The sequence below is a fragment of the Bemisia tabaci genome, chromosome 7 (assembly GCF_918797505.1).
Source record: "Bemisia tabaci chromosome 7, PGI_BMITA_v3".
NCBI classification, from domain to species: Eukaryota; Metazoa; Arthropoda; class Insecta; order Hemiptera; family Aleyrodidae; genus Bemisia; species Bemisia tabaci.
In genome coordinates this window covers 30,692,370-30,716,410 of record NC_092799.1, presented here as the reverse complement: position 1 = coordinate 30,716,410, position 24,041 = coordinate 30,692,370, and the positions used below count along the sequence as shown (strand labels likewise).

The 24,041-nt window shown below is 41.7% G+C and overlaps 1 protein-coding gene across 2 annotated transcripts; it reads left to right on the top strand.

Annotated features, from left to right (window-relative positions):
• Positions 1-2,042: 2,042 nt before the first annotated feature.
• LOC109043563 (cytochrome P450 4C1) lies at positions 2,043-23,964 on the top strand. 2 transcript variants are annotated; one of them, XM_019060813.2, is made up of 9 exons: positions 2,043-2,952; positions 9,904-10,046; positions 10,983-11,217; positions 12,639-12,867; positions 14,169-14,384; positions 15,767-16,162; positions 17,530-17,733; positions 18,866-19,052; positions 22,725-23,964. In XM_019060813.2, exons 3-9 carry the CDS (start codon positions 11,003-11,005, stop codon positions 23,066-23,068), a joined length of 1,791 nt encoding a protein of 596 aa, XP_018916358.2. In that variant the 5' UTR covers positions 2,043-2,952; positions 9,904-10,046; positions 10,983-11,002; the 3' UTR covers positions 23,069-23,964. The 2 variants fall into 2 exon arrangements, with proteins under 2 accessions (XP_018916358.2, XP_072158353.1); XM_072302252.1 differs by lacking the exon at positions 2,043-2,952 and adding an exon at positions 6,943-9,366.
• The last annotated feature ends 77 nt before the right edge of the window (positions 23,965-24,041 follow it).

Here is a 24,041-nt window from a genome sequence, read left to right as displayed (position 1 = left end):
AGAATCGCACCACCCCAACCGTGGGCGTACGACAAGAGCGATTTTTTGACATTCCTGTTGTCGGCTTTACATGTCGATAGAAAAAACGATCTAAGTTACTGGTCTGATGTACGTTTCTTGTTGAACGCCGGGTTTTTTTGGTAGTTTTTTTTTTTGGTTTTTTTTTTTTAAAAAAAAACTTATTGAGCACTGGAAAAAAAACACATTGGATCTTGAGTCCAGACTCTTAAAAACATCTACCAGAAAAGACACTCTTGATTCAATCAGATTTAAGCTTAAATCAAGAACCAAGCCTCTTAATTTGAGCGGATTTCCTTTTAATTTAAGCTTAAATCTGATGGAATCAAGAGTCCTTTATCTTGTCAATGTTTTCAAGAGTCTGGACTCTAGATCCAGTGTGTTTTTTTCCAGTGAGGATTCTGCATCCTTGAATGAGCATCGGGTAAGGGTTGCACATCCATGCTGCAATCTTTCAGAGCGGTGAGCTAATTCTAACTTTTCATGTAAAAAAAAGGTTAACGGAGACGGTAAGGTGTTAAAGTGGTAAAATCGGAGCATGTTGTAACAATTTGAGGTTTTTATTTTCTTTTTTTACCGAGACTACAAGATTACGGACAAGAGGTATCTTTCTTTCGAGGATAAACGCATAGCAAAAAAACGGGAGGAAGAGTTAAAATTCCATGAAACCCGACGGAGGAAACCAAAACGTATAAAGTATGATTCCATCAGCGGAAAAAAATGTCGCTTGGATCTACAGGTCAGATTCTTAAAAAACATTGACAAGAAAAAAACTCTTGATTCAATCGGACATTTTGCTTGAATCAAAAGGAAATTTGCCTAAATCAAGAGGCCCGGCTCTTCGACTCAATGAAAAATCGGGTTGAATCAAGAGTATTTTTTCTAATCAATCTAATTAAAAGGCTGAACTCTAAATCGAAGCGACTATTTTTCCAGTGAGTGTAAATCAGCTACTCCTTCATTTTTCTTAAGATATTTGAGGTTTTAAATCAATTTGAGGAGTCTGCCTCTGCATCCTTGAATGAGCATCGGGTTGGGGTTAGTGCACATTCACGCTTGAGGCTTTCATATTTTTAGGGATTAAGGCTGAGTGGAATCTGTTTCTGAGATTCACTCGTCAGTTCCATGAAAATATGTCGCCACCACCGGGATTCAAACCCGGGGCCTATTGACCCAGAGTCAGACGCGCTGACCATTAGGCCAACCTGGCCGGCCCTCCTACAAACTTTTCTTTCGTTTTTGACACGTTTCTCTCCTCTAGATGAATCTTTGCCATAGAGTACATAAATTCATAATGTAATTGGGAGAGCTGGGACCGCTTTTAAGCGTTTTCCAAGTCCCGAACTCGATGACTTCTGTGCGGCGCCGGGTCACTTCTTCGATACATAATTGATTGTTTTCGATACACGAGGACCCGGCCATCCAATGAAGATAGGAGTTACCACGTATTCCATACCGCCATTTTGGATCGAACATGTACCGAAAAAGTGACTCGCACTCCGGGTTCGGAACTTGTCCAGGACACGGTCCCATGCTCTCTCATTCACACGGAAAAAAAAACTTCGTGCGTGGGGCCCGAAGTTTAGGTCATATGGATCTCTGAAGTTTTCGGATTGAACGTTTGAACACTTTAGGTCCAGCTGCTGAGGTTTGGATCACACATATGAAACTTCAGTTCTTACATCTGAAGTACTTCGGTTTTCACATCCGAAAAACTTTGGTTCTCACATCTGAAGTACTTCAGATGTATGATCCGAACCTCGACAGCTAGAACTTAAGTGTTCAGATGCCCAATCCGTAAACTTCAGAGATCCATATGACCTAAACTTCGGGTCCCAAGCACGAGGTTTTTTTCTCCGTGCACATTAGGACTCTATGTACTCTACAGGGTTATTCAAAAGTCAAGCACCACTGGCCACTATTTAGTTCTAAGTAAGATATCGACTTGCGGTTTGTGGAGTTTTTCCTCATATCGAGGGAAAACTTTTTAAGGTACTTTCCAGTTTTTGACCCCTCCGGGAGGAGGGCGGGCGGGGGGCAACTGAAAATTTCAAGCAACCACCCCCTCTCCCCCCTCATGGCCAGTGCGTGACTTTTGAACAACCCTGTATGATCTTTCCGAAACGAACGGTTCGGATCGTAGGCGTGCGATCTTCCAGAATTCATGCGTCCGATTTCGTTGCTGAGAAAGGCAATGGCAGCACCGCTCTTCAGAATAAGTGTGACTATTGACATGCGATTATGGGAGCGAGTTTTATCGGTGACTTGTCGTTTCCTGGTTTTCATCCTTCCACGGCGAGTCGCGGCATGCCGGACTCCGCGTCGTCCCGCCGCCGGTAGTTTGCACCCGCGCTCCGCACCGCACGAGTCCCTGCCTTCTTTCCCGCGCTTTTACCTCCGCCCGCCATTTCACGCCGAGTCGGTTGCATTTCCATTGAAAGTGCGGAACTAATGTGACATCTCGATCATTCACCTCAAGTCCTCCACGTAACCAAGAAATTCGCAATATTCACGCAATTGATAAAATCGAAAGTTCCTCAGCACACCATCAGAATTTCCAGTCACCAAAAGTCTTAACCGAGATAAAAGATCCATTTTAAAAGTGACTTACATTTTCATATAACATCTGGTAAAGGATTAGGGACAAAGCACGTCAAACACTCACAGGACTCTCTGCGGACGATCATCTGCAGCTACACGATACACTAACACTCGAATTTTGTGCAAGGTTTTTGGGTTGAAGCCCACGTAAAGTTTAGTATTGTAAGGTGGATTTTAAAGATTTTACCATATTTTGAAATTGAACACATATAGTGAACTTGGTTACGAAAATGCTCGTTTTATCATAAAGTGTTTGTCATTGCTGCAGAGGGAACATCACATCAGTAGCGACAATCCACATTTCAATGACAGAATCATCAAACAACGTTTGAGGTGAGCGCCAGCAATTATCTTATGTTCGTTATATGTTGACATTACATTGTATATTGCGGGGATGGAATAGAATCCACGATTACACGAACAATATTGGGTCCTAACACATAAGATGATTCAAAAATTATAAGTGGAACAGAGTTTGAAAAAATAACGAAACTTTTTCAATCGATTGGATGTAGCGCTGGAATTGCTTTAACTGGTTTACCTTAATATTGAAAGAAATTCTTTAAAAACCAGCGGGAAATAGTTAATTCCAACCAAAATTTCAGTTTCAAAACAGAAGAGTGTGGATCAGTGCTGTTTCCGCCATAATCCAAGTTAAAAATGTTAATGGGTCAGAAATGGGCAGCCAAATTTTGAGGGCAGTGCTAAAGGGAGCAAAATCCGTGGACTTCGCCTAGGTAATTTGCAGATTTTCCTCTCCCCAAAAAATGGTAGTTTCAAGCCGAACAATCAGAGATACGGCAAAATCGCTGCAATTTTCGTCCAAAGAATCTTAACTCGTCGATTTCCAGCTGGCGTAACCCATTTGCAACCCTATGTTGGCAGCAGGTGGCTTAAGTTCACTGCGCGGCCAAAGGAGCACGCCACGCCGGAGGGTAGTTCCGGCAGATCGATCGGCTGTTTGCGGTTTAACAGCTAAAGATACGGCCAAACGGATAGAAATTCTGCCCAAAAAACCGTGAACCCTTGATGTCCATCGAGAAATGACTGTATTTATGCCAAAATACTAATTACTAGACCTGCACCCTTCAGATTAAAATGATTTCTAAATCAAGGCCCTGTCCACACGAGCGTGATTCGAGGAACTTATTCGACGAACTGCTCAGTTTCCCGTTTCTAAATTACTTAACGCATTTTTGGCATCCCTCTCCCTTGTGACGTTTTAGTAACGTAGGCGCCTTTTCTTTAACACCTAAAAACGAAGTGGCGTAACACCCTCCTCGACCTCCCCCTCGCAAGCGTTACGGGTGATATCCCGATTCCGTCCCAAAAGCACACCATCCGATTCCGTCCCAAAAATGTATAGCCCGATTCCGTCCCTAGAAAAAAGGTACCAAAATATTTACCGCCCGATTCCGTCCCGCTTTTTAAATAACTTAGCATCAATGTATTCGTCTTATTTTGTTATGATCGCCGCATAGTAATCGCTGAGTAATGAATACAAAGACCCTACATCTGAAAGTGGCAAGTTCTTGCACTATTTTTTTGGCCTGCCATTCCTGGATCCATCTGATGTTCGTATTTGCTAAAAAGACGATTTGCTTTCTATAAAACCTGATACCGAGTGTCCGAAGTTGATAGCATTCTGCAAATATCTGGAGGACACGTACATTGCAGAAAATGCAACCTTTCCTCCGAACGTTTGGGCGGAAAAAAGTGCGGCCCCTAACAAAAATACAAATGCACGTGAAAACTTTCACTCCCGTCCGTTTTAACAGTTCGTTTTATCACCCTCATCCGAACATTTTATTATTTGTGGTAGCATTAAAGAAATTTTCAAGAGACTCACAAATTAACATAAATTCTGCAGCACATTCCGATGCAAGTGTTTCGCGAACAACAATATATAAAGTCAGATTTCTGGATAATAGGATAAAGGAGTTCGACTCGGGAGCGATCTCCAGACTAAAATTTGTTAAGTGCGTTTCATATCGGAATACTCCAAATATGTTTATATAAGATGAAACTAGTTTTAATTAAGTTAACGTCTTTACGACTCCATGGAGCAAAAAATTGACGCAAAATTAGAAGAATACTAAATATTAATGTAAAAGCCTCTTCTCAGCAGGTGAGTTTTTATTATATTTCATACCATACTTTATAGAGTTATTGAGGCACGGGACGGAATCGGGCATTTCCCGAGCCACGTTGCCATTCATCCATATTTGGGACGGAATCCGTAAGGGACGGAATCGGGCGACGAAAAATTGGGTGCTCTTTTCTTAGGGACGGAATCGGGACATGGAGTCGGACCGCGGGACTGAATCGGGCAATTGCGGCGTTACGTACTTAAAAGACGGCCCCTAAGGACTATTTGGCTGACTATCTTTTCCGCAGAAAGTACAATTGTGGTAATTTTTCCGATTATCGTTGCCGCACAAAAAGTCATTTTCGCACAAATAATTGTCTGAAGTATGCGGCAACGTCGAGAAAAATATGAGGCATATTTGAGAAAAATGAGTGAACAAGGATTGAAAAAATTAGCATTCTTAGCAACTTTTATCGACGGAACATTGCCAAACGATTCCTTTTTCTTGCAGTTGAAAATAGCGGTATTTCACTCTCTTATGAACTGGCATATTTTTACCTACCCTGGTTGCTTTGGAAATGATATCGATTTACGATACACTATAAAAATGCTCACCAAATACTGCGATTAAAATATAACGCTTGAAACATGCGCAATAAAAAATTTACTAACATGGCTATTTACGTCATATTCGTTAAAATTGACACGGATAACCGTATTAAAATCATGCTATATTGCCCGCGAACAGCCGCTCCACTGTGAATTGATTGTGGGGAAACTAACTGCATTGCCCTGCCGATGTTGCCAGATGTTTGAGATCTGCGATATGTGCGAGGATGATTTTGTGCGGCAACGATAATCGGGAAAATTACCACAAATGTTCTTTGTGCGGAAAAGATATTTTGCCGACTGTTTAAAAAGTCTGGCTCTGTGATATTTAAACCCATCGAATGACACTTCTATGCCGTTCACGATACTGTGGCGCACCAAGTGAAACATTAAGGTCTTCCTTAGAGGCATAGCTGATGGTTAGAGAGGATCCACACAATCGAAGCATGAATAAACTTTTTTCCTCGATGATTTTCCTCCGGAAACGCAGAAAATCTCCAATTTAGGCAAGATCAACTGACCAAGACTTGCGGACCATTTCAGTTGCTACGATGGGAAAACGAAGCTATTCCGCTTAGTGCACGGACGATTATACAACGAGGTCAGCTATTCCCGAGTGTAGAGTCGCCGGCATCAGAACATTCGTACACGTAATTCTACACCACAATTTCAAAAATTAGACCCGTTTCGTTTTTCCTTATCCTAAATGTTGAGAGACACTGTTTCCTTATAAAGCGTGCGTGAAATTTAAGAGCGTCGATTTTGTCAGTACGATGTATGTGAAGATAGGTCGATGAAGTAAAAGCCCACAGGAGAGTGTCGGATTTTCATGAAGACAGAGACGGAGACAGAAACAGACACACCAGAATTGATCTCTCAAGTTACCACATTATTAGTACAAGTAGTTAGACAAAAAATGAAGCAGCGATTTGGCGTTAAAAAGAGACCTTATTGAAGATTATTAGTGTCTACGGTACCTCAAAAATGATCGATTGAATTACCATCACAACAATGCCCCATTTGGTGTGTCCAGTGGATACTTCGTCCCTACTGAATCAAGCTTACCGTGCAAAAAAGTTTTTTGCATCTGATTCGATCTAATCGAAATTCTCAGCGAGTTTCACGAAAAATTACATGATGCATCACGTGAAGTGATAATTTAACGATTGAGTCGTGCATGTGGCATTGAGGGGGTGAAAAGTAGAGGAACCTAATTGCATTCCGACATAGGCGGATCTGGGGGGGGGGGGGGGTGGCGTACGCTCCATCCCCGTTTGACTAAAGAAAAGAAGAAGCAAAAGAGAAGGAAGCAAGATGGAAGGGACGGATGAAGAACCCGGGGGGTGGGATTATTATACATGACGAAAGTGACTCAAATTGCATATTAAACGCACTGGAAAAAAAAAAAACACATTGGATGTAGAGTCAAGACTCTTGAAAACATTGACAAGAAAAAGGACTCTTGATTCAATTAGATTTTAGCTTAAATCAAAAGGAAATCCGCTCAAATTAAGAGGCTTGGTTCTTGCTTTAAGCTAGATTCTGATTGAATCAAGAGTGCTTTTTCTTGTCGATGTTTATAAGAGTCTGGACTCTAGATCCAATGTGTTTTTTTTTCCAGTGCGCTTCAAAAATTCAAAAATGTTGTGGGGGAGGTCCCCGGGCTCTTCAACGTCCCTCCCCCGCACAGTGGATCGAGTCCATGGGAGAGGTCGGACAAAATTTGGAAACTTGAAACACTTTAAACTCCGTTGATACAGAGCTTTAAGGTTCTATTAATGGTTCCATTGGTATCCTCGTGAAATTTTCTGCTTAAAGCATCCCTTAAAATTTAAAATGCGACGAAATAAATATCGAAATTTGTCGTTATAGTAAAAATTTCATATCCGACCTCTCTAATTGACTCGATCCACTGTGCCCCGTTCGAATGTGTGGATCCACCTATGCGTTCCGACATTCTCAAGTTATACTGACGTCTTAATCCTGTACTCATTGACGGAAGCACCAAGGACACTAGAACTTCAGAAAATCTGAGTGAGATCACACAAAAAAGTTCACATACGATCGAGTGTCAAAGGAAAATTTGCAACTTTGTAAATGTGTAAATTGACAAATGAAACTTTGTATCGTTTCGCTGTAATTAGGCCTCTAGTTCTTAACCTTTCATTAGTTGTCGTGTAATTGGATTGCAGGAGTGTTAGTGAATGCGTTCGTCAACCACGCGTAGTTGGACTGAGGAGCTTTGCTGCCGTCCATGGTATATAGCCGCAGCTCCATTCTGAATTATTTCAATTTTTACCTAGTCTGTTAAATACAGGGACAGGGAAGCCAAATTGGCTAACTGTTAGGGCTCGAACTATGCAAATGAAGTATGAAAGTTATTTTCCCGATAAGTGTGTCGCAGAAGACGGTTTTGAATATTTCCAAAGTCTCAGGTTTTGAAGCAATTCGTGTGGAGAGGAAATGAAACATTACAAAAGGAGTATGGCGCATAGTGCCACTGACTGCGCAATAAAACTACAAATTTTGATGTTTAATTCGTCAAATTTTAAAGTTTTAGGGGAACCTTTAAAAGAAACTTTCACGAGGAAACCAATCAAACCACACCTAAAACCTTCAAGTTTTGTATAAACGGAGTTGCAAGTTTTTGAAGTTTCCAAATTTTGTCCGACCTCTCCCATTGACTCAATCCATTGTGCGGCGAATGCTGTTCTCGTTTTGTCAATGAATATGAAGAAGTTCATGTTGGACATCCAACGACTGCACAATCGGTAAAACAAATTGATGAAACGCGCCTTTTAGAGAGGAGAAGAGCAATATATACTTCTACATCGAAAAAAAAAAATAAAAAATGAAAAAATAACCGCTAAACGGAGGATACGAGATCTTGTGAGTATCTCTGCTCTGACGATCATTTTAACTTCTTCAAGAGTATATTCACTTATTGTAAAGTTACCAATGAAGGATAGCCCTATGACAAAGGCGTAAGACTTAATAGTGGGAAACTATCACTGAAATAAAAAAGTTTCTTGGCTCAAGCCTGATGATTCTTGAATTTACCGCAAAACTTCTTTTTATCTGGATTCAAGCGGAATTATCCTAGAGACACAGAGAAAAAACGCCTGGGTTGACCAGAAAGAAGCTTAATTCAAACAAAAACATTCTTGATTCAAGAAAAAATATTTCTAGGCGGCCAGTTTAAGATTCTTTTTTTTTTCTGAGGTGTCGTCCACGGCTATCAGCATCATGCCGAAATTCTGCATCTGCCTTTGACCAGACGTCTACGAGGTAAACCAGACCTAGAGCGAGGAAGTACGCCTTTAGACTTGTACGCCTAAATGAAGTATCACTTCACATCGCAAGTGTAATTTCAGTTTAATCAGTAAACTCATGACCTCAAAAGTGTAGCAATCGCGCATTGTTTCAGAACAGAACATTCTTTTGAGAGAGTGCGAGGAAAAATAATTGGAACGTTCCAAACTTTATATTAGTAGCCAGACGAAAAAATCCGAACAGGTCAATTGACGTCAATGTATAATTTTCGTCGGCATAAACGTAAGGCTGACAACGGAAGTCATATTCTCATCACGTCTCCGATAAACAGACAATTAACTTAATACCAGTGTTCTTTTCCTCGTACCATTTACCGATACAATGTAGGGAACCGGATAACTTTAAAATTGGATGCTGCTAAAAGTTTCAAAAATTCTACCTATTAGCCAAGCTCCAGTCACATTCGTGACATACTGCGGTCTATCCGCCTACGAGGAGGGGGTAAGTATTAGCTATTGATGATGCACCGTATAATTGCGACAGGGGAACTTTTTCTAATGCTATTTATCAACACATTGTAAGATTCAGTAATTGAAGCTGATTAAAGTACCAAATGACAATCTCAGCGCAATTGTGTCTGATAATTACTTAACTAATTTAAGTTATTGCGCACACGATGCTACAGTTATTCGAACTCCTACTATTAAAAATCAATGGACGGCAGTTGAAAGTTTACGGCCGTCTACATCAGTGCTCTTACCACCTCGACGAGCTAAGTAGGTAATTTTTACACCGGCGAAAAGTTTAAAATTTAAGCGGTTACGTTTTAGTTTTAGTGCGATTCATTAGTGCGGTACCAACCGGTGGTACACACCCAACTACCCATTTCACGCCATTCCGTGCGGTTTCTTTGTTTGACGAATGGTTTCCTTTCCCGCAACTCTGCATGGCAGTTCGGTACATCTAACTTTTGATCTGAAAAGGGCAAACATTCTAAGAGAGGACGGAGTCGTTATCGAGTATAATGATCTGATTTGACCTGCTGTTCACGGTGCAAGAGAAAAGTTGGAAAGTTTAACTGATCATACTTATGTTCATTCACAGCTACCACTTGTTATTATTGCAAACAAAATTGCTGAGCGAACCGTTACAAATTAGAAGTTCCCCATGATTCTATCCGATATGTTTTCTGCTTGGTTTGTTTGCACATTTGTTGGTCGGTTTGTATATCCATGTATTGTATTCTTCTGAGACGAACATGTTCTGACGAGGAGAAAAACGAACTTTAAAGACGGACGAATTGATTGTTCCAGGCAAAATTCGAAGAACTTCTCTCAATGACGAGCCGAATGGCGACCTTCCTCTTATCACTTCAAAACCAGGAAAATACAGGTGGTGCAGGAATTCTCACTTGACTCTTCAGAGGAAACACGAGAGGACAAAAATCTGAGAGAGGGTAATGTTTCAAAAGTATTGATGAAGTTTATGTACATTGAAGCATGAGGTCGTTTCATGCTTATGCTTGATTGATGATAAATCCTACATTTTACTAAGCTTTACGTTCCACATAAATGTCATTTGGTGAAAAAACTGAGCACGTAAATTCAAGAAACAAATCCTCTTTGAAGCGAAAGGCTCATTATTTGTGCATGCTGGGAAAATGTTGGTACAGTGATACAAATCTGATTGGTACATTACAGAGAATCCTCAAAATAAGGTGAAGCGGTTGCCAGGACCGAGGGGCGATTCTGTGGGCGGGTCTGCGTTGGGCCGCGTGTATTTTTTTCGACCGGCTGCGGTTGACCGTAGCAAACAAAATTTGGGCCCACCATTTTTACAGTAAAAATATGACTTCAAATTAATGGCTTTTCCTGTGAATTAAAAAAGTTATGAACTTCCTTGAATCAAAAATAGTACGCAACTATCCCGTCACGTATGCCACTGCTTAGCTGACATCTTACCGTGGTAATCGCAGCTGACTGCCATGCTGAGAACGAACGCCACGTAAGCCCTCAGACGTTACCGCATTTCCTTAGATGAAATAAGATTATTCAGGGAAGCACTTAAACATAGCTCATCCGATTTTTCGGATATTTTTATGCATAAATAACGTAAAAATACAACGTATTAATGTAAATTTATTTCACGGTAACGCTCATTACGCCTCCTCAAAAAACAGTCCACGTCAATTGAGCGACGTCTGAGAATTTACAGAGCGTCTCTTCTCAGTGCGACAGAATTTTCCTGCTTCACGGGTTAAGCTTCGGTCAATATTGACACTCGCCTAGGTAACTGCCGTGAAATTCGCACGGGTAGAAGTAAGCGGTTTTCCTTGAAAAAAACGCATTAAAATAAGTGAGTGCTGAACTTTACAGAATTAATTTTGTTACAGATATCATAAAAATCAAGAAAATGGACGTGCTGCACGTAATTGGCTATACTGTAGGAATCCTCTTTGTGACAGTTTACTTATTAGAGGCATACTTGCACTGGAGACGACGCCCGTTGATAAAACTAATGAAGTCCATTCGGAAGATCGGTCGCAATATGCCGGTGGTAGGACACATATGGCTGATGTGGGGAAAGTTGGAGCACGCTCTTTACACAGCCGAGAAGCTTGTTCGACAGTAAGTAATTTTTCTCTTTAAATAACGTGATGTAAAGGTCAAATTTATATACCCTGTAGGATACGAACGTATGCAAATAACAGAATAGCGTTCCTCTTGTACTGAGAGAACACTTAGAGAGCTTCTACATATTTTCATATTTCCCCGATATGGAAGCAGAATGGAATTGTGCTAGCAAACTTGCGGAATTACGCTCTTTACACAGCCGAAAAGCTTGTTCGACAGTAAGTAATTTTTCTCTGTAAATAACATGATGTAAAGGTCAAATTCATATGCCCTGTACGATACGCACGTATGAAAATACCGGAGTAACGATACTCTTATACTGAGAGAACACTTAGAGAAGCTTCTACATATTTTCATGTTTCCCCGATATGGAAGCAGAACGGAATTGTGCTAGCAACCTTACGGGAGCACGCTCTTTACACAGCCGAAAAGCTTGTTCAACAGTAAGTAATTTTTCTCTCTAAATAACATGGTGTAAAGGTCAAATTCATATGCCCTGTACGATACGAACGTATGGAAATACCGGAATAACGTTACTCTTGTAGGAGAACACTTATTGTTAGAGAGCTTCTACATATTTTCATATTTCCCCAATATGGAAGCAGAACGGAATTGTGCTAGCAACCTTGCGGCGGAGCCTTACCTAGTACGATTGGCACGGGTAACATCTTTGCCGTAATGAACCACTAGACAAGGTACGAATTTAAGCATTCTGATACATGTTTCTTAACCAGAATTTCAAGTAGAACACGATTCGCGCAACGAAAATTACTGAAACCAACTCCTAACGGAGATAGTAGCATTTTTATTTCACATTGGTGACGAGGAATTTGAACTGCCCGCTCACAAGGAACTCAAAACTCTACGAGAGTTGAATCGCGCACTACAACGGTTTCAGCAAGCTTCTCAATCGAGCAATATTCATTTCCCACCATGTGTTTTTCAAACTATAAGTAATTTGCTATAGCTGAGCCAAAGCGTCAAGATTGAGGTTGCCAGATTTTTTTTATCGCAGAGGCGTTCATGATATCGTTTAGCGCGCGATGTGAATCACGTAGAGCATTGAGTTTTCATGAGCGGGCGGTTTGAATTCACGCATCAAGAATCCTTAAATATCTTCGTAAGGAGTTGATTTCGGTAATTTTCGTTGTGCGCATCATGTTCTACGTAAAATTTTGGTTATGAAACGTGTATCAGAATGCTGAAATTCGTACCTTGTCTAAGTGGTCCATTGAGGACACAACCTTTGGTTAGGGATCGTGACAAGGGTCGGCGCATTGCTCCAGAAGTACACCATGCATCTAACAGCTAAGTACTTGCACAAAGCTCCTGCGCGCTTAATGGCCACCCGCGACAGACCCAGAGCTTCGCATCGTACTTCCATCACCCACTGATGAAATTTCTTGATTTTACAGTTACGGTCAAGACGGGAATTTCGCGGTGTGGATCGTTGATCGGGTGTATGTTGTCCTTGTGAAACCGGAGGACTTAGCCCTCACGTTGGGATCGCCGCACTTCATCAGCAAATCGACGGAGTACACCATCATGCAGAGTAGCATCATGGGGCAAGGCCTTTTCTCCGTGACGGACGTCAACGAGTGGAGAAAAAACAGGAAGCTCATCACGCCCGCCTTCCATTTTCAGGTCACAAAATTAAGTTCTTTCATTTAAGGGCAGGAAAGAAAATGCACGGAGAAAAAATATTTGTAAACGAAAATTCCCTGACTACCGGGTCAGTTGCGCTAGTCACAGAATGTAGATGTTGCATGTGTGAGGGATTTGCGATTTGACTGCTGTTCCTCATGTAAAAGTTAGCAAGAAACACGATGCTGCCACTGGTTTTCTCTGAAATGATCTCCCACGCTCAAAAAAAAACTCTCAAAGTGAGGCCAAAATGGAGGGGATATCCCGCCCTACCCTGAGAGTCCGCCTCTACATCAAAACAAACTCTCCATGCAAAGATAGGGAGCAAATACATTAACAGGGAAGCCACTTCATTTGGGGACTCGAAAACTGAAAACACGGCAACCCTGCTAATGTATTTGGTCCCTATCTTTGCAGGGAGAGTTTTTTTTTTTTTTGGTGTAGACGTGGGCTCTCAGGGTAGGGTGGAATATCCCCTCCATTTTGGCCTCAACTTGAGAGCTTTTTTGGAGCTAGGGAGATGATTTCAGAGAAAACCAGCGGCACCATCGTGTTTCTCGCGAATTTTTACATAAGAATCAATGGTCAAATCGCAAATCCCTCACAAATGCAACATCTCCATAGTGTTTTAACGCTTGATTCTTGTAGATCAGTTAAAATTAATAAGATCTACCCAAACAGCAACATTCTACGTTCAATATTAACCTAAATATCGCGCTTTGAAAAACTCGATTTATGACGTCATCAACTGAACTTAGGCATAGCATAACATGATATAAATTACCGCAGTGGATGTCATAAATAGACTTTTTCTCGATTCTCGTTATTAATGAAGGTAGAAAGTTGCCGTTTGGACGGATCTCATTTTATTTTTAACTGATCTACAAGAATCAAGCATCAAAACAGGATTCTGTGACCATAGCGAAACTGACTCATTGTGCGAAGCAAAAAGTCAAGAGTATAAGCTAACTGGAATGCTGAATGTATAAATCTCCTGAAGATTTCAAGAATGTCTCGAGGGTACCCGCGATCTTCGTTCAATAACTTTCCCAATGGTACCAATTATCGTCGCCTAAAAATTGCCGGAAGTCATGTAATTTTTCACCTGATGATGAGCTCGGTAAGATCTCATTTACTTCGTACAACCTGCACTTTCGTATACTGTTCTGATTTGCGTAAGACAGGGTTTGTGACATGACTTATGTGAGTACCATTGTGTTACCCAATGGCTCAAAAATCGAGTATTACTTTAGAGATTACACGATGATGTGGGATTAATGATATTCTGTTTTTTCCTGCAGATTTTGAAGACATTCATAGACAATTTTCACATGGAGTCCAAAATTTTGATTGACAACGTTAGAAACCAAATGGACAATAACGGGGAGGTTGAGGTGCATCGCTTTATTGGACTCTGCACTTTGGATATGATCACAAAGAATGCTATGGGCGTTACAGTTGAAGCGCAGAAAAACAGCACCCACGTTTTCGTCCAAGGCATGGAGACCGTCTTACACGTGAGGAACTTTTACTTTACTTAAAATAAAAATAATAAAACATTTTTACTGGCACTGTGCAGTGGCGCTTCTTGGAAGTTTGCAACATCGTTACTCTTCCATTAAAATTCGTCAAAACTATATATTTTAGGTGAGGCACACCACTCCACCTACAATCGATTTATTGGCGTGCATTTAAATTGAGGGAAACGATTGTTGCCAGGTTCCAAGTATTGCTACTGATACTGTGGATCGAGGATGGAATGGTTTTCATTGTATCAAAGGTACCGGTAACAAAAATCAACCGTTACCTAGAACTATTCTTAATATAAGTTGTTCGTTTTAAACACCTAAACGAGAGGATTTACTTTGTTTCTAGTGTTTGATGGGGCTGATCGACGAATGCCGTGCACGTTTGGCTGCTGAGACCGAAAATAAGCTCTGTCGCTAAAACAAATTATTGTTCATTATTGTAACTCAATTATTGTAACTCGTCGATGTTTTTAAGAGTCTGGACTCTAAATCCAAGCGACTCTTTTTCGAGTGCGAGTTGTGAATTAAATTCTCTAAAATAGTCAACAAGAAAAAATTCGTATTACTTGGAGGTAATTTGGCAACGCTTCAACGTTCACACGACGTTTCTCTCGAGGAAAACAATGACAAGAAAATAATAAGCTCTGTCGCTAAAACAAATTATTTCTTCCTCCTTCTTTTTGGATTTTCAAGACTTGAGATCCTTGTCTTATTTTAGCCTCAGACTTACTTGAACCATTGCTCAACATGTTTCCAATGGAACATAGAATGTGGTGCCGGCCGCACCCAATTCCATGTGAACCTTCGATGTTCACATGGAATTGGGTCCGATCTGAAGGGTCGTCTCTGATGGCAACACGAATTGGGCCCGGGGTGATCAATCTCCGTGCATGAATTGGGTCCACAAACCTGAGGTTTTATCAATTTGGCTCACTGCGCGGCGTGGTATTAGTTCCCCTTCAGACGGACGCTGCACCAAACGAAAGAGGCGTTAGCAAGGGAATATATTTTAAGGGAAAATCTGCAATTACGCACACTAGTACTTGTAACCAGATTCGAATTCGTGCGGCATATTTCCCTGGAATCACAAAGAGCAAAAAATTCAGTACCTCTTAAATACAAAAATTCAGTACGTTTGCAGAACCTCCATTTGGAGAAATTCTAAAAAATTCAAATATATGAATTTCTCGCTCAAATTGAGACAAAAATGACAGTGACATGAAAAAAATTCCAGACCTTTGGCGGAATTCCCGCACTTTTTCAGTACTTCCGGATCCTCCTAAAAATTCGGTACTATTTCCAGACTTTCCAGACTTGTAGGCACCCTGTGTATTCTTCCTGAAGTTTGACAAATTTATCCCGGCTTCCAGGTGTGGTATATGCGCATCATCAGTCCGTGGTTGCTGAGCAACGCCATCTTCAGTCTGACGTCGCTGAAGACTCGGCACGATACGGCGATGCGCGGCGTGCAGGCGTTCGCGACGCAGGTGATCCTGGAGAAGCTGGAAGCGCGGCACCTGGCCGCCACGAGTGTCTCGCCGGTGGTCTCCGGGCAGGAGGAGGACGATGCGTTCTGCCGCTCCCGCAACACGCGGGCCTTCCTGGACCTCCTCATCGACACCGCCTACGAGGGCGTCGACCAGCGGCGCATGGCCTGCCTCATCGCGAGCCTCCGCCGACAGAAGGACGCGCAACATGAGCCCGGGTTTTGGGCCAGGCTCCGCGGGGGCTTCGGTCGTGGGCGGAAGCCTCTAGCGGATAAGAGGGTAAGAAGATCTTCTTAGGGACAAAATTTTGGAACACTCCTGCATTGTTACTCAACTTAAAATCTCCTTTGAGACCTCTCCAAAAATACGGATTCCGCATTGTAAGAAATCGATCTTCCTTCTTGCCTATTTCTAGAAGAGAGAGGCTAAAAAGCAAACTTTACAGCACTGCCGTGATAGCGAAGAGAGCAGTAAGTGCAAAAATGAGGTTCTGAGAAAACGAGCTTAGAAGCTTCTGACCGGAAAATTTAACGGCTGGGAAGATAGATTTTAAAATCCCATCGTACTCGGTAGGATGTAAAACAAAGCATATCCACAATGCGACTGGAGAACCACGAGTCTCATTAGCGGGGTCATGAAATCTCCACTCTTTTTTTTCAAGTTATTAGAAGAGTAAATTCAACACAGCTCCTTGACGTTTCAGTCGATTTGCTTCCCATACGCGAAAGATTACGGATGTTCATAAAACCGGCGTTGAGTATTTCTGTATTCGAAAAAAAAAGTACGATGAAAGGGAGACATGATACACTGGGGGGGGGGGATCTCTTGGATTTAGAGTCAAGTCTCTTAAAAATTTGACCAAAAAAAAAAAAAAAATGTACTCTTGATGCGATAAAATTTTAGCTTAAATCAAAAGGAAATCCGCCGGAATTATGTTTCGATCTCAAAAATCCGATTGAATCACGAGTATCTGTTCAGTACTTGAATCAAGAGTCTGAACTAGAGTACCTGCATACGGGAAAGTATTGCCATCTCAATCCTTGAACTACAGAAAAAGTAAGCCGCTTTCTGATTGGTCGGCTATCAAGGAACTCCAAAGTTGACCCAATGTAAACAAAACCTAGCCCTCCACCTCCGCTCTTTGTATGGCCCAATGTTAACAAACAAGATGGCGACAAAGTTCTGGACGTGTTTTTGGATATGCTAGGGATTTTTGTATATCCAACTTCTGAGTGGAGTTCGGATCGAACTTCGATGGATATTCTTGCCGAAAGTTAACCTTTGAGTGAGATTGTAATTCATTTCTTAGCCGATAATACGTGTTCCTCTGTGTCGGGTTTGTTTACACTGGGCCAACTTTGGAGCTCAGTGACAGCCTAAAACTGATGAACCAATCATGGCAGAGAGCGGCACAGAGATGGCAATATTCTCCCGTATACAGGTACTCAAGCCTGGACTCTGGATCGAAAAAACTCTTTCTTTCCAGCGAAAAATTTAGGAGTTCCACCGTCTGCACCACAACTAGCCCGCGACGGACTTAGGATCACGGTGAGGGCGAGTCCTTTTCCCGCCATTTCTTCCCCAAAACATTACTTCACTAACTTATCATGCCTTCATTAAAAAATGAATGATAACATGTTGAGCAGGAGACAGCCGAAAGGGACACGAACAATAACGCGGACTGCGGGGCGACGCAGGTCGACGGAGAGGAGGATGCCGCGCTGGAGCGGGTCACCTGTCAGCTGCGAGACGAGGTGGTGACCATCATGGTTGGCGGTCAAGAGACGACCGCGTGCGAGAACAGCTTCGCCATCCTCATGTTGGCGCTCCACCAGGATGTCCAGCGCAAGGTGAGATGCGCCTCGCGCGCTGCACGTTGCACACTCGTCCTCGTCGCCAGAGACATAAATCGCGCGGCTATTCACCGCGGAATGTGCGGTCCGCTTAGGTGCCGCGTCCGAGTTGTGAGCTTATCGGAAGTTGACCATTAAGAGTTGATCATAGAGACACGATTGACGGTGATCCTGACCTGCAGAGCAGTTGACGTGCGTACTCTGCAGAAAATTAACGAGCGACATTAAAAAATTTCTTCAGCGGATCAATACAAATTCAAATCGCCCTATAGAAATTCAAGGTGCGACGTGATCAGTTGCGCCCCCCCCCCCCCTTTAGGAATGCAGAAAATGCCCCCGAAATGTGGAAAAAGTGGACATTTTGAAGGGTCACCGGTCGAGAGTCAAAAAAACAGGAGAAAAGGTCATCTTTAGTTAAAATTGGTGGGAAATTTTGTGGAAAACCGATGAGAAATATATTGTAAGCCCCTGGGCGGGCGCGTGAAAATGTGGAAGCTAGACAGCTGCCCCTCCTGTGTTTTCGTTTTTTATCCCATATTAAAACCAGTGGGCCGATTAGTGAAATTTACAGACAAAGTTATAGACGAAGAAGACACAAGGGATATGGTAGGATCTTATTAGCGGCTGCAATCGAAAAAAAAAGTAGATGATAGACTAAAAAAAGGCGGATCATCTTCTCCCTTCGTCGAAAGGAACCACTCATTTAAAGAGATCGGATGGCTCCACATTCCCTGTGTCTTCTTAATCTATCGCTTTATCTATCAATTTCAATAATCAGCCCGCTGACGATGACGGTCACCGTTGCAATAAATAGAAAGTTTCAATTGTTTAAAACTTTATCGAGATATATTATTCTCAATTTCTGCAATTTGATGAAGGACAAATAATTACTTGATAAAAGTTCATGGGATATTAGAATCAAGGAAAGTTTTAGTAACTTACGGGTTCGATTACTTATAACTACATCAAGATATGTTAATCTCAGCCAAACATGTTGGTCGCTTAAAGTCTCTATTTCTACAATTTGATGACGGAGAAAAATCTACTTTGTAAAAGTGCACGGAATATTAGAATCAAGATAAGTGTGACAAGTGTATCGCGGACGAGTAATGAGATGCTACGGTTACAGGTGACGACGGAGTTGGCCGAAATATTCGGGTCCGATTGTCGACCACCATCTTACGACGACCTCCAAAGAATGGCGTATCTGGAGTGCGTCATCAAGGAGACGATGCGGCTCTTCCCAGCACTTCCGGTCATGGCACGCGTGGCCCAACAGAATACGACTCTGTCCGATAATTCGTTCCTGCCGAAAGGTAATCAGCTTCAACTCTACTCAACATAATTGGATGGCATTGACCATAGTCAAGCAAACTACATTATCAATTGCCTAAATTCATCTCCTTCCTCGCTTTTCAACTAAGAAGAAACAATACAAGACATGCCCCAATTTTGCTATATCTTCTTTTGCTTTGAAATTTCATAAAAATTTACCCTGGAGTAAGACGGGTGTATTCAGAAAATAGCTCATCAGCAATTCAGTCGCTTGGTTCAGGGAACAAATAAAACAAGACGAAATTAGGCAACTTGCGTTGTTGAACACATACGCTATTTTCATGTCATTGCAACTGGTACAAATTGGTTCTCTTCGCTAAATTTGGGAGAAAATAATGATTCGTGCGTTGAATGTGAGCAAATTTTAAAGATTCCGTCCAAGTGTTTTCATTTTAAGCGGCATTTGAGCACGACCGTGATTTGCGGCGAACTACCGTGCATCAGTGTAAAATCAAGATACTTTGACAGAATCTTACAAGGGGAGCTTTCCAAGTGTAACCGGAATTTCGAGTTGAAATTTCGCATGAAGATACTAGAGATGATTTTAGGGATGCCGTATTTTTTCGTTTTTTCGAATGGGGTCGGGAAAGCCCTCAAAAAAAGGGCTAAACATGCGGAAAAAACGCGTGCGCTAGCGGCACAAGGTAAACGTAGGTGATAGAGGCTCTCCATCCTTATCAGTACCGCATGGCCAAACGGTAGCGTGCTCGCCTCGCAGGCGGGGGGTCGAAGGTTCGGATCCTGACTACAGCCCGTAATTTTATTTTACTTTATGCTCGTTTATTTTTCACTTACTTTATTTTGCACCATTCTCTCCGCAAACCGACTTATGAGGTAGAACACGTAGTGACTGAAGATTTTTTAACAAATGCTGATAAAAACTTGAAGTTTCCTCGGATTGAAACATTATATAGAATTAAAAGCACAAAACACTCTAAAACTCACCAAATCTCGTTGCCAAGCTGAATTTCCGGAGTATCAGTCAGATACAGATACAGATTCGACTGATACTTCGAAAATTCAGCTTGGCGACGAAATTTGGTGAGTTTTAGAGTTTTTGTTTATTCAATTATATATAACATTTCAATCCAAGAGAAACTTCAAGTTTTTATCAGCATTTGTAAAAAAATCTTCAGTCACTACGTGTTCTACCTCATAAGTCGGTTTGCGGAGAGAATGGTGCAAAATAAAGTAAGTGAAAAATAAACGAGCATAAAGTAAAATAAGATTGCGGGCCGTAGTCAGGATCCGAACCTACGACCTCCCGCCTGCGAGGCGAGCACGCTACCGTTTGGCCATGCGGAACTGATAAGGATGGAGAGCCTCTATCACCTAGGTTTACCTTGTGCCGCTAGCGCACGCGTTTTTTCCGCATCTTTAGCCCTTTTTTTGAAGGGTTTCCCGACCCCATTCGAAAAAACGAAAAAATACGGCATCCCTAAAATCATCTCTAGTATCTTCATGCGAAATTTCAACTCGAAATTCCGGTTACACTTGGGAAGCTCCCCTTGTTAGTGCGTTTTCATCATAATTTCGTACTGGAACTAATTATTCACGCTAAAAAATGAATTTTCTAACGGCGAAAAAATTACGGTCCGGGTGCTAGGGGTCACTGAGAAGGGGTAAAGGGTGCCTAACATTCCTACCCCCTCGGGTTGCGGGCCTCTAGTCACTGAACAAGAGGGTGCAGGGTATACTTGCGTGCGATACCGCAATCCAGGATTGCGCAACAGGTCTAAAAAAATATATGTGAGGATTGCGCGAATAGAGACATTAACAATTGCTACAGGAACGCTTGAATTTAAAATGAAGTTAATTTAAGGTAGAAGTTTGGCAAAACAGGAGACCGTTTGAAAATAAACGCTAGTTGAGGTTACTTTGTTGACAAGTCATCGATGTTTTACATTCTGATGACAATTGAAGTAAAAAGATTTGTATGATGGTCGTCGGTATGAAGAACTTTTCTAACTTTTCTCGGAAAAAATATTTAGTCGGAAGAGATGAGGCAACGTTAAAATGCTCATACGGCATCGAAATATCAACATGGGTCTTTTAAGCTGTATTTTTCACTGGGGGGATCACACATTGGATCTGGAGTGCAGACTCTTGAAAACATCGAGAAGAACAAGGACTCTTGATTCAATCAGATTTAAGCTTAATTCAAAAGGAAATCCGCTCAAATTAAGAGGCTTGGTTCTTGATTTAAGCTTGAATCTGATTGAATCAAGAGTACTTTTTCTTGTCGATGTTTTTAAGAGTCTGGACTCTAGATCCAATGTGTTTTTAACCTCTCCAGTGTTCGATGCCGCGATTAATCTAACGCGAATTCGAATAATCGCGTCGAACACAGTGCGGCCGGCATTAAACGTATACTCGCGCCTGCAAGCCTTTCAGAATACTTCACGCATTGCGCCAAACAATGCGGTCAGCGCACAGCCCATATTGGCGCCTGCAAGACTGCGTGAATACTTCCCGCATTGCTCCAAACGCAGTGCGGTCGGTCAGTTGGCGTGAAACGCATATTAGTGCCTACACTACTGTAGGAATACTGTGCGATTGCCTGTTATCATCCTTGACTTTCTGCTCCAGTTTGTTGAGAACATTATGCACATTTTTATATACATCGTCAAAATAAATTCCGCGTTTAACCGGGGTAAAATCCAAGTTTTGAAGAGCACTATAGAAACATGTGCGCACGCCACAAGCGCCAAGGTTGCAGTCAAGAATAAGGAACAAGAAGGGAATAATTGGTTCGTCTGAAGGGACAAGGCATTGTATACTATGTTTTCGCTGACATGCGCCACTCTCATAATTAAAATGCGTAGACAGATTATGCGTAAAATTTGTTACTCTAAGAAAATACGGAATAAAACGGGAATAATTGGTATGAGATATTACAAGCTCAATAAATTCGCTATCAAACTAGTTTGCCGTTATTTGAAAGTAAGCAGTACAGCACTCTCGTTCCTGGTTGCCAGGATTTGACGTTTTTGGTTCTGCATATTTCATTTGCAGGTCAGATTCCCATGTCTTGATTTTCAGTTTAATTCCCTGCATACCGAGCATACATCAATCTGTCTACGTTTCTATATACTCTAATATTAATTCGCCTATTGGCTGAAGAAAATAGTCATGATACCCATCTACTCAAGTAGATACCGGGCTACATTTATCGTACACGGTGCTATCTATCTGCTACGAGAACTCAAGGGACCGGCCGATTTCCTCGACACAGAGAGATTCTCGTTATAACAATACTCGATATTTATTATAGGAAGTTATAGGGGCCGACCGATTTCCTCGGTACGGAGAGATTCTCGTTATAACGGTAGTCGTTAAAGAGAGAAAGTACTGTATTAACAAATGCCTGCACTGGGAAAAAAAAAAAAAAAAAAAAAAAACACATTGGATCTGGAGTCCCAGACTCTTGAAAACATCGACAAGAAAAAATACTCTTGATTCAATCAGATTTTTGTCTAAATCAAAAGGAAACCCGCTCAATTCAAGAGGCTCGGTTCTTGATTTAGGCAAAAATCCGATGGAATCATGAGTAATTTCCCTTGTCGATGTTTTTAAGCAACTGGACTCTAGATCCAATGTGTTTTTTTCCAGTGTACAACATTAATATGGAAACATTTACGTTTTGCTTTCAGGATGCACGGTGGTAGCATTCATCTACTCGTTGCACCGGGACCCTCGGTATTTTCCGGAGCCAAATCGGTTCTGGCCGGAGCGCTTCCTGCCGGAGAACAGCGGGAACAGACACCCCTACAGTTACATCCCTTTCGCGGCTGGGGCCCGCAACTGCATCGGGCAGAAATACGCCATGCTCCAGATGAAGACAATCCTATCGACGGTGCTCCGCGAGTTCAGGATCCTGCCCAGCCAGAAGATGCCCAACATGGATAGCATACGACTCCTCATGACGTCCACGCTCCGCTCCAAAACGGGGTGCTGGGTTCGACTCCAGCCAAGGAGTTCCTCCTCGAGCGCCTAAGCAAGAGTCGCTCCACGACTTGACCACCGAACCATACGATAGGAAACGTGGATCCTTTCAATCACTGGAAAAAAAACACATTGGTTCTAGAGTCCAGACTCTTAAAACCATCGACAAGAAAAAGTACTCTTGATTCAATCAGAATCTAGCTTAAATCAAGAACCAAGCCTCTTAATTTAAGCGGATTTCGTTTTGATTCAAGCAAAAATCCGATTGAATCAAGAGTATTATTTCTTGTCAATGTTTCCAAGAGTCTGGACTCCAGATCCAATGTGTTTTTTTTTCCCAGTGTATGACGTTTTTCCTTGTAACAGCGGAGTACTCCAGTGGGGACGTTTCAGTTCAAGTTACCGAACCGCCAGATGATTGAACCAACCGTTTCGGTTGATCGATCTGAATTTGTATTGGGTGAGCCGAAGGCTCCGTTTGGTGAACCGAAAGACTTCAGTCAATGTTGAAATTTTAAAAGTAAAACATTTATTTCCCGATTTGTAGAATTGAACTCTCTTGACTATTAAGTGGGTATGACCCAACTTCTAAAAGGCAAAACGAGGAACATAATTATTATGACCGAAAGACTTCAGTCAATGTTGAAATTTTAAAAGTAAAACATTTATTTCCCGATTTGTAGAATTGAACTCTCTTGACTATTAAGTGGGTATGACCCAACTTCTAAAAGGCAAAACGAGGAACATAATTATTATGAAGCTTATAAACCTTCCAAAAAATTGCATTTCATTGATACAGAGTTCATTAGGAGTGAGGACATTCTGAACGAATGATCTAGAATGTTGTAGATAACTTGAACTTACCGAAAGTAGCTAAGCAAAAACTCAACCAGTGTTATTTATTTACATGTTACCAATTACAATAAATATCATGCATACATGGTTTCATTTTGTTCATCGACGATTCCATTCGCTTCTCCCGATTCGATGTATTGAAAATCAAATAAGTTGGTCTACGTATAGTA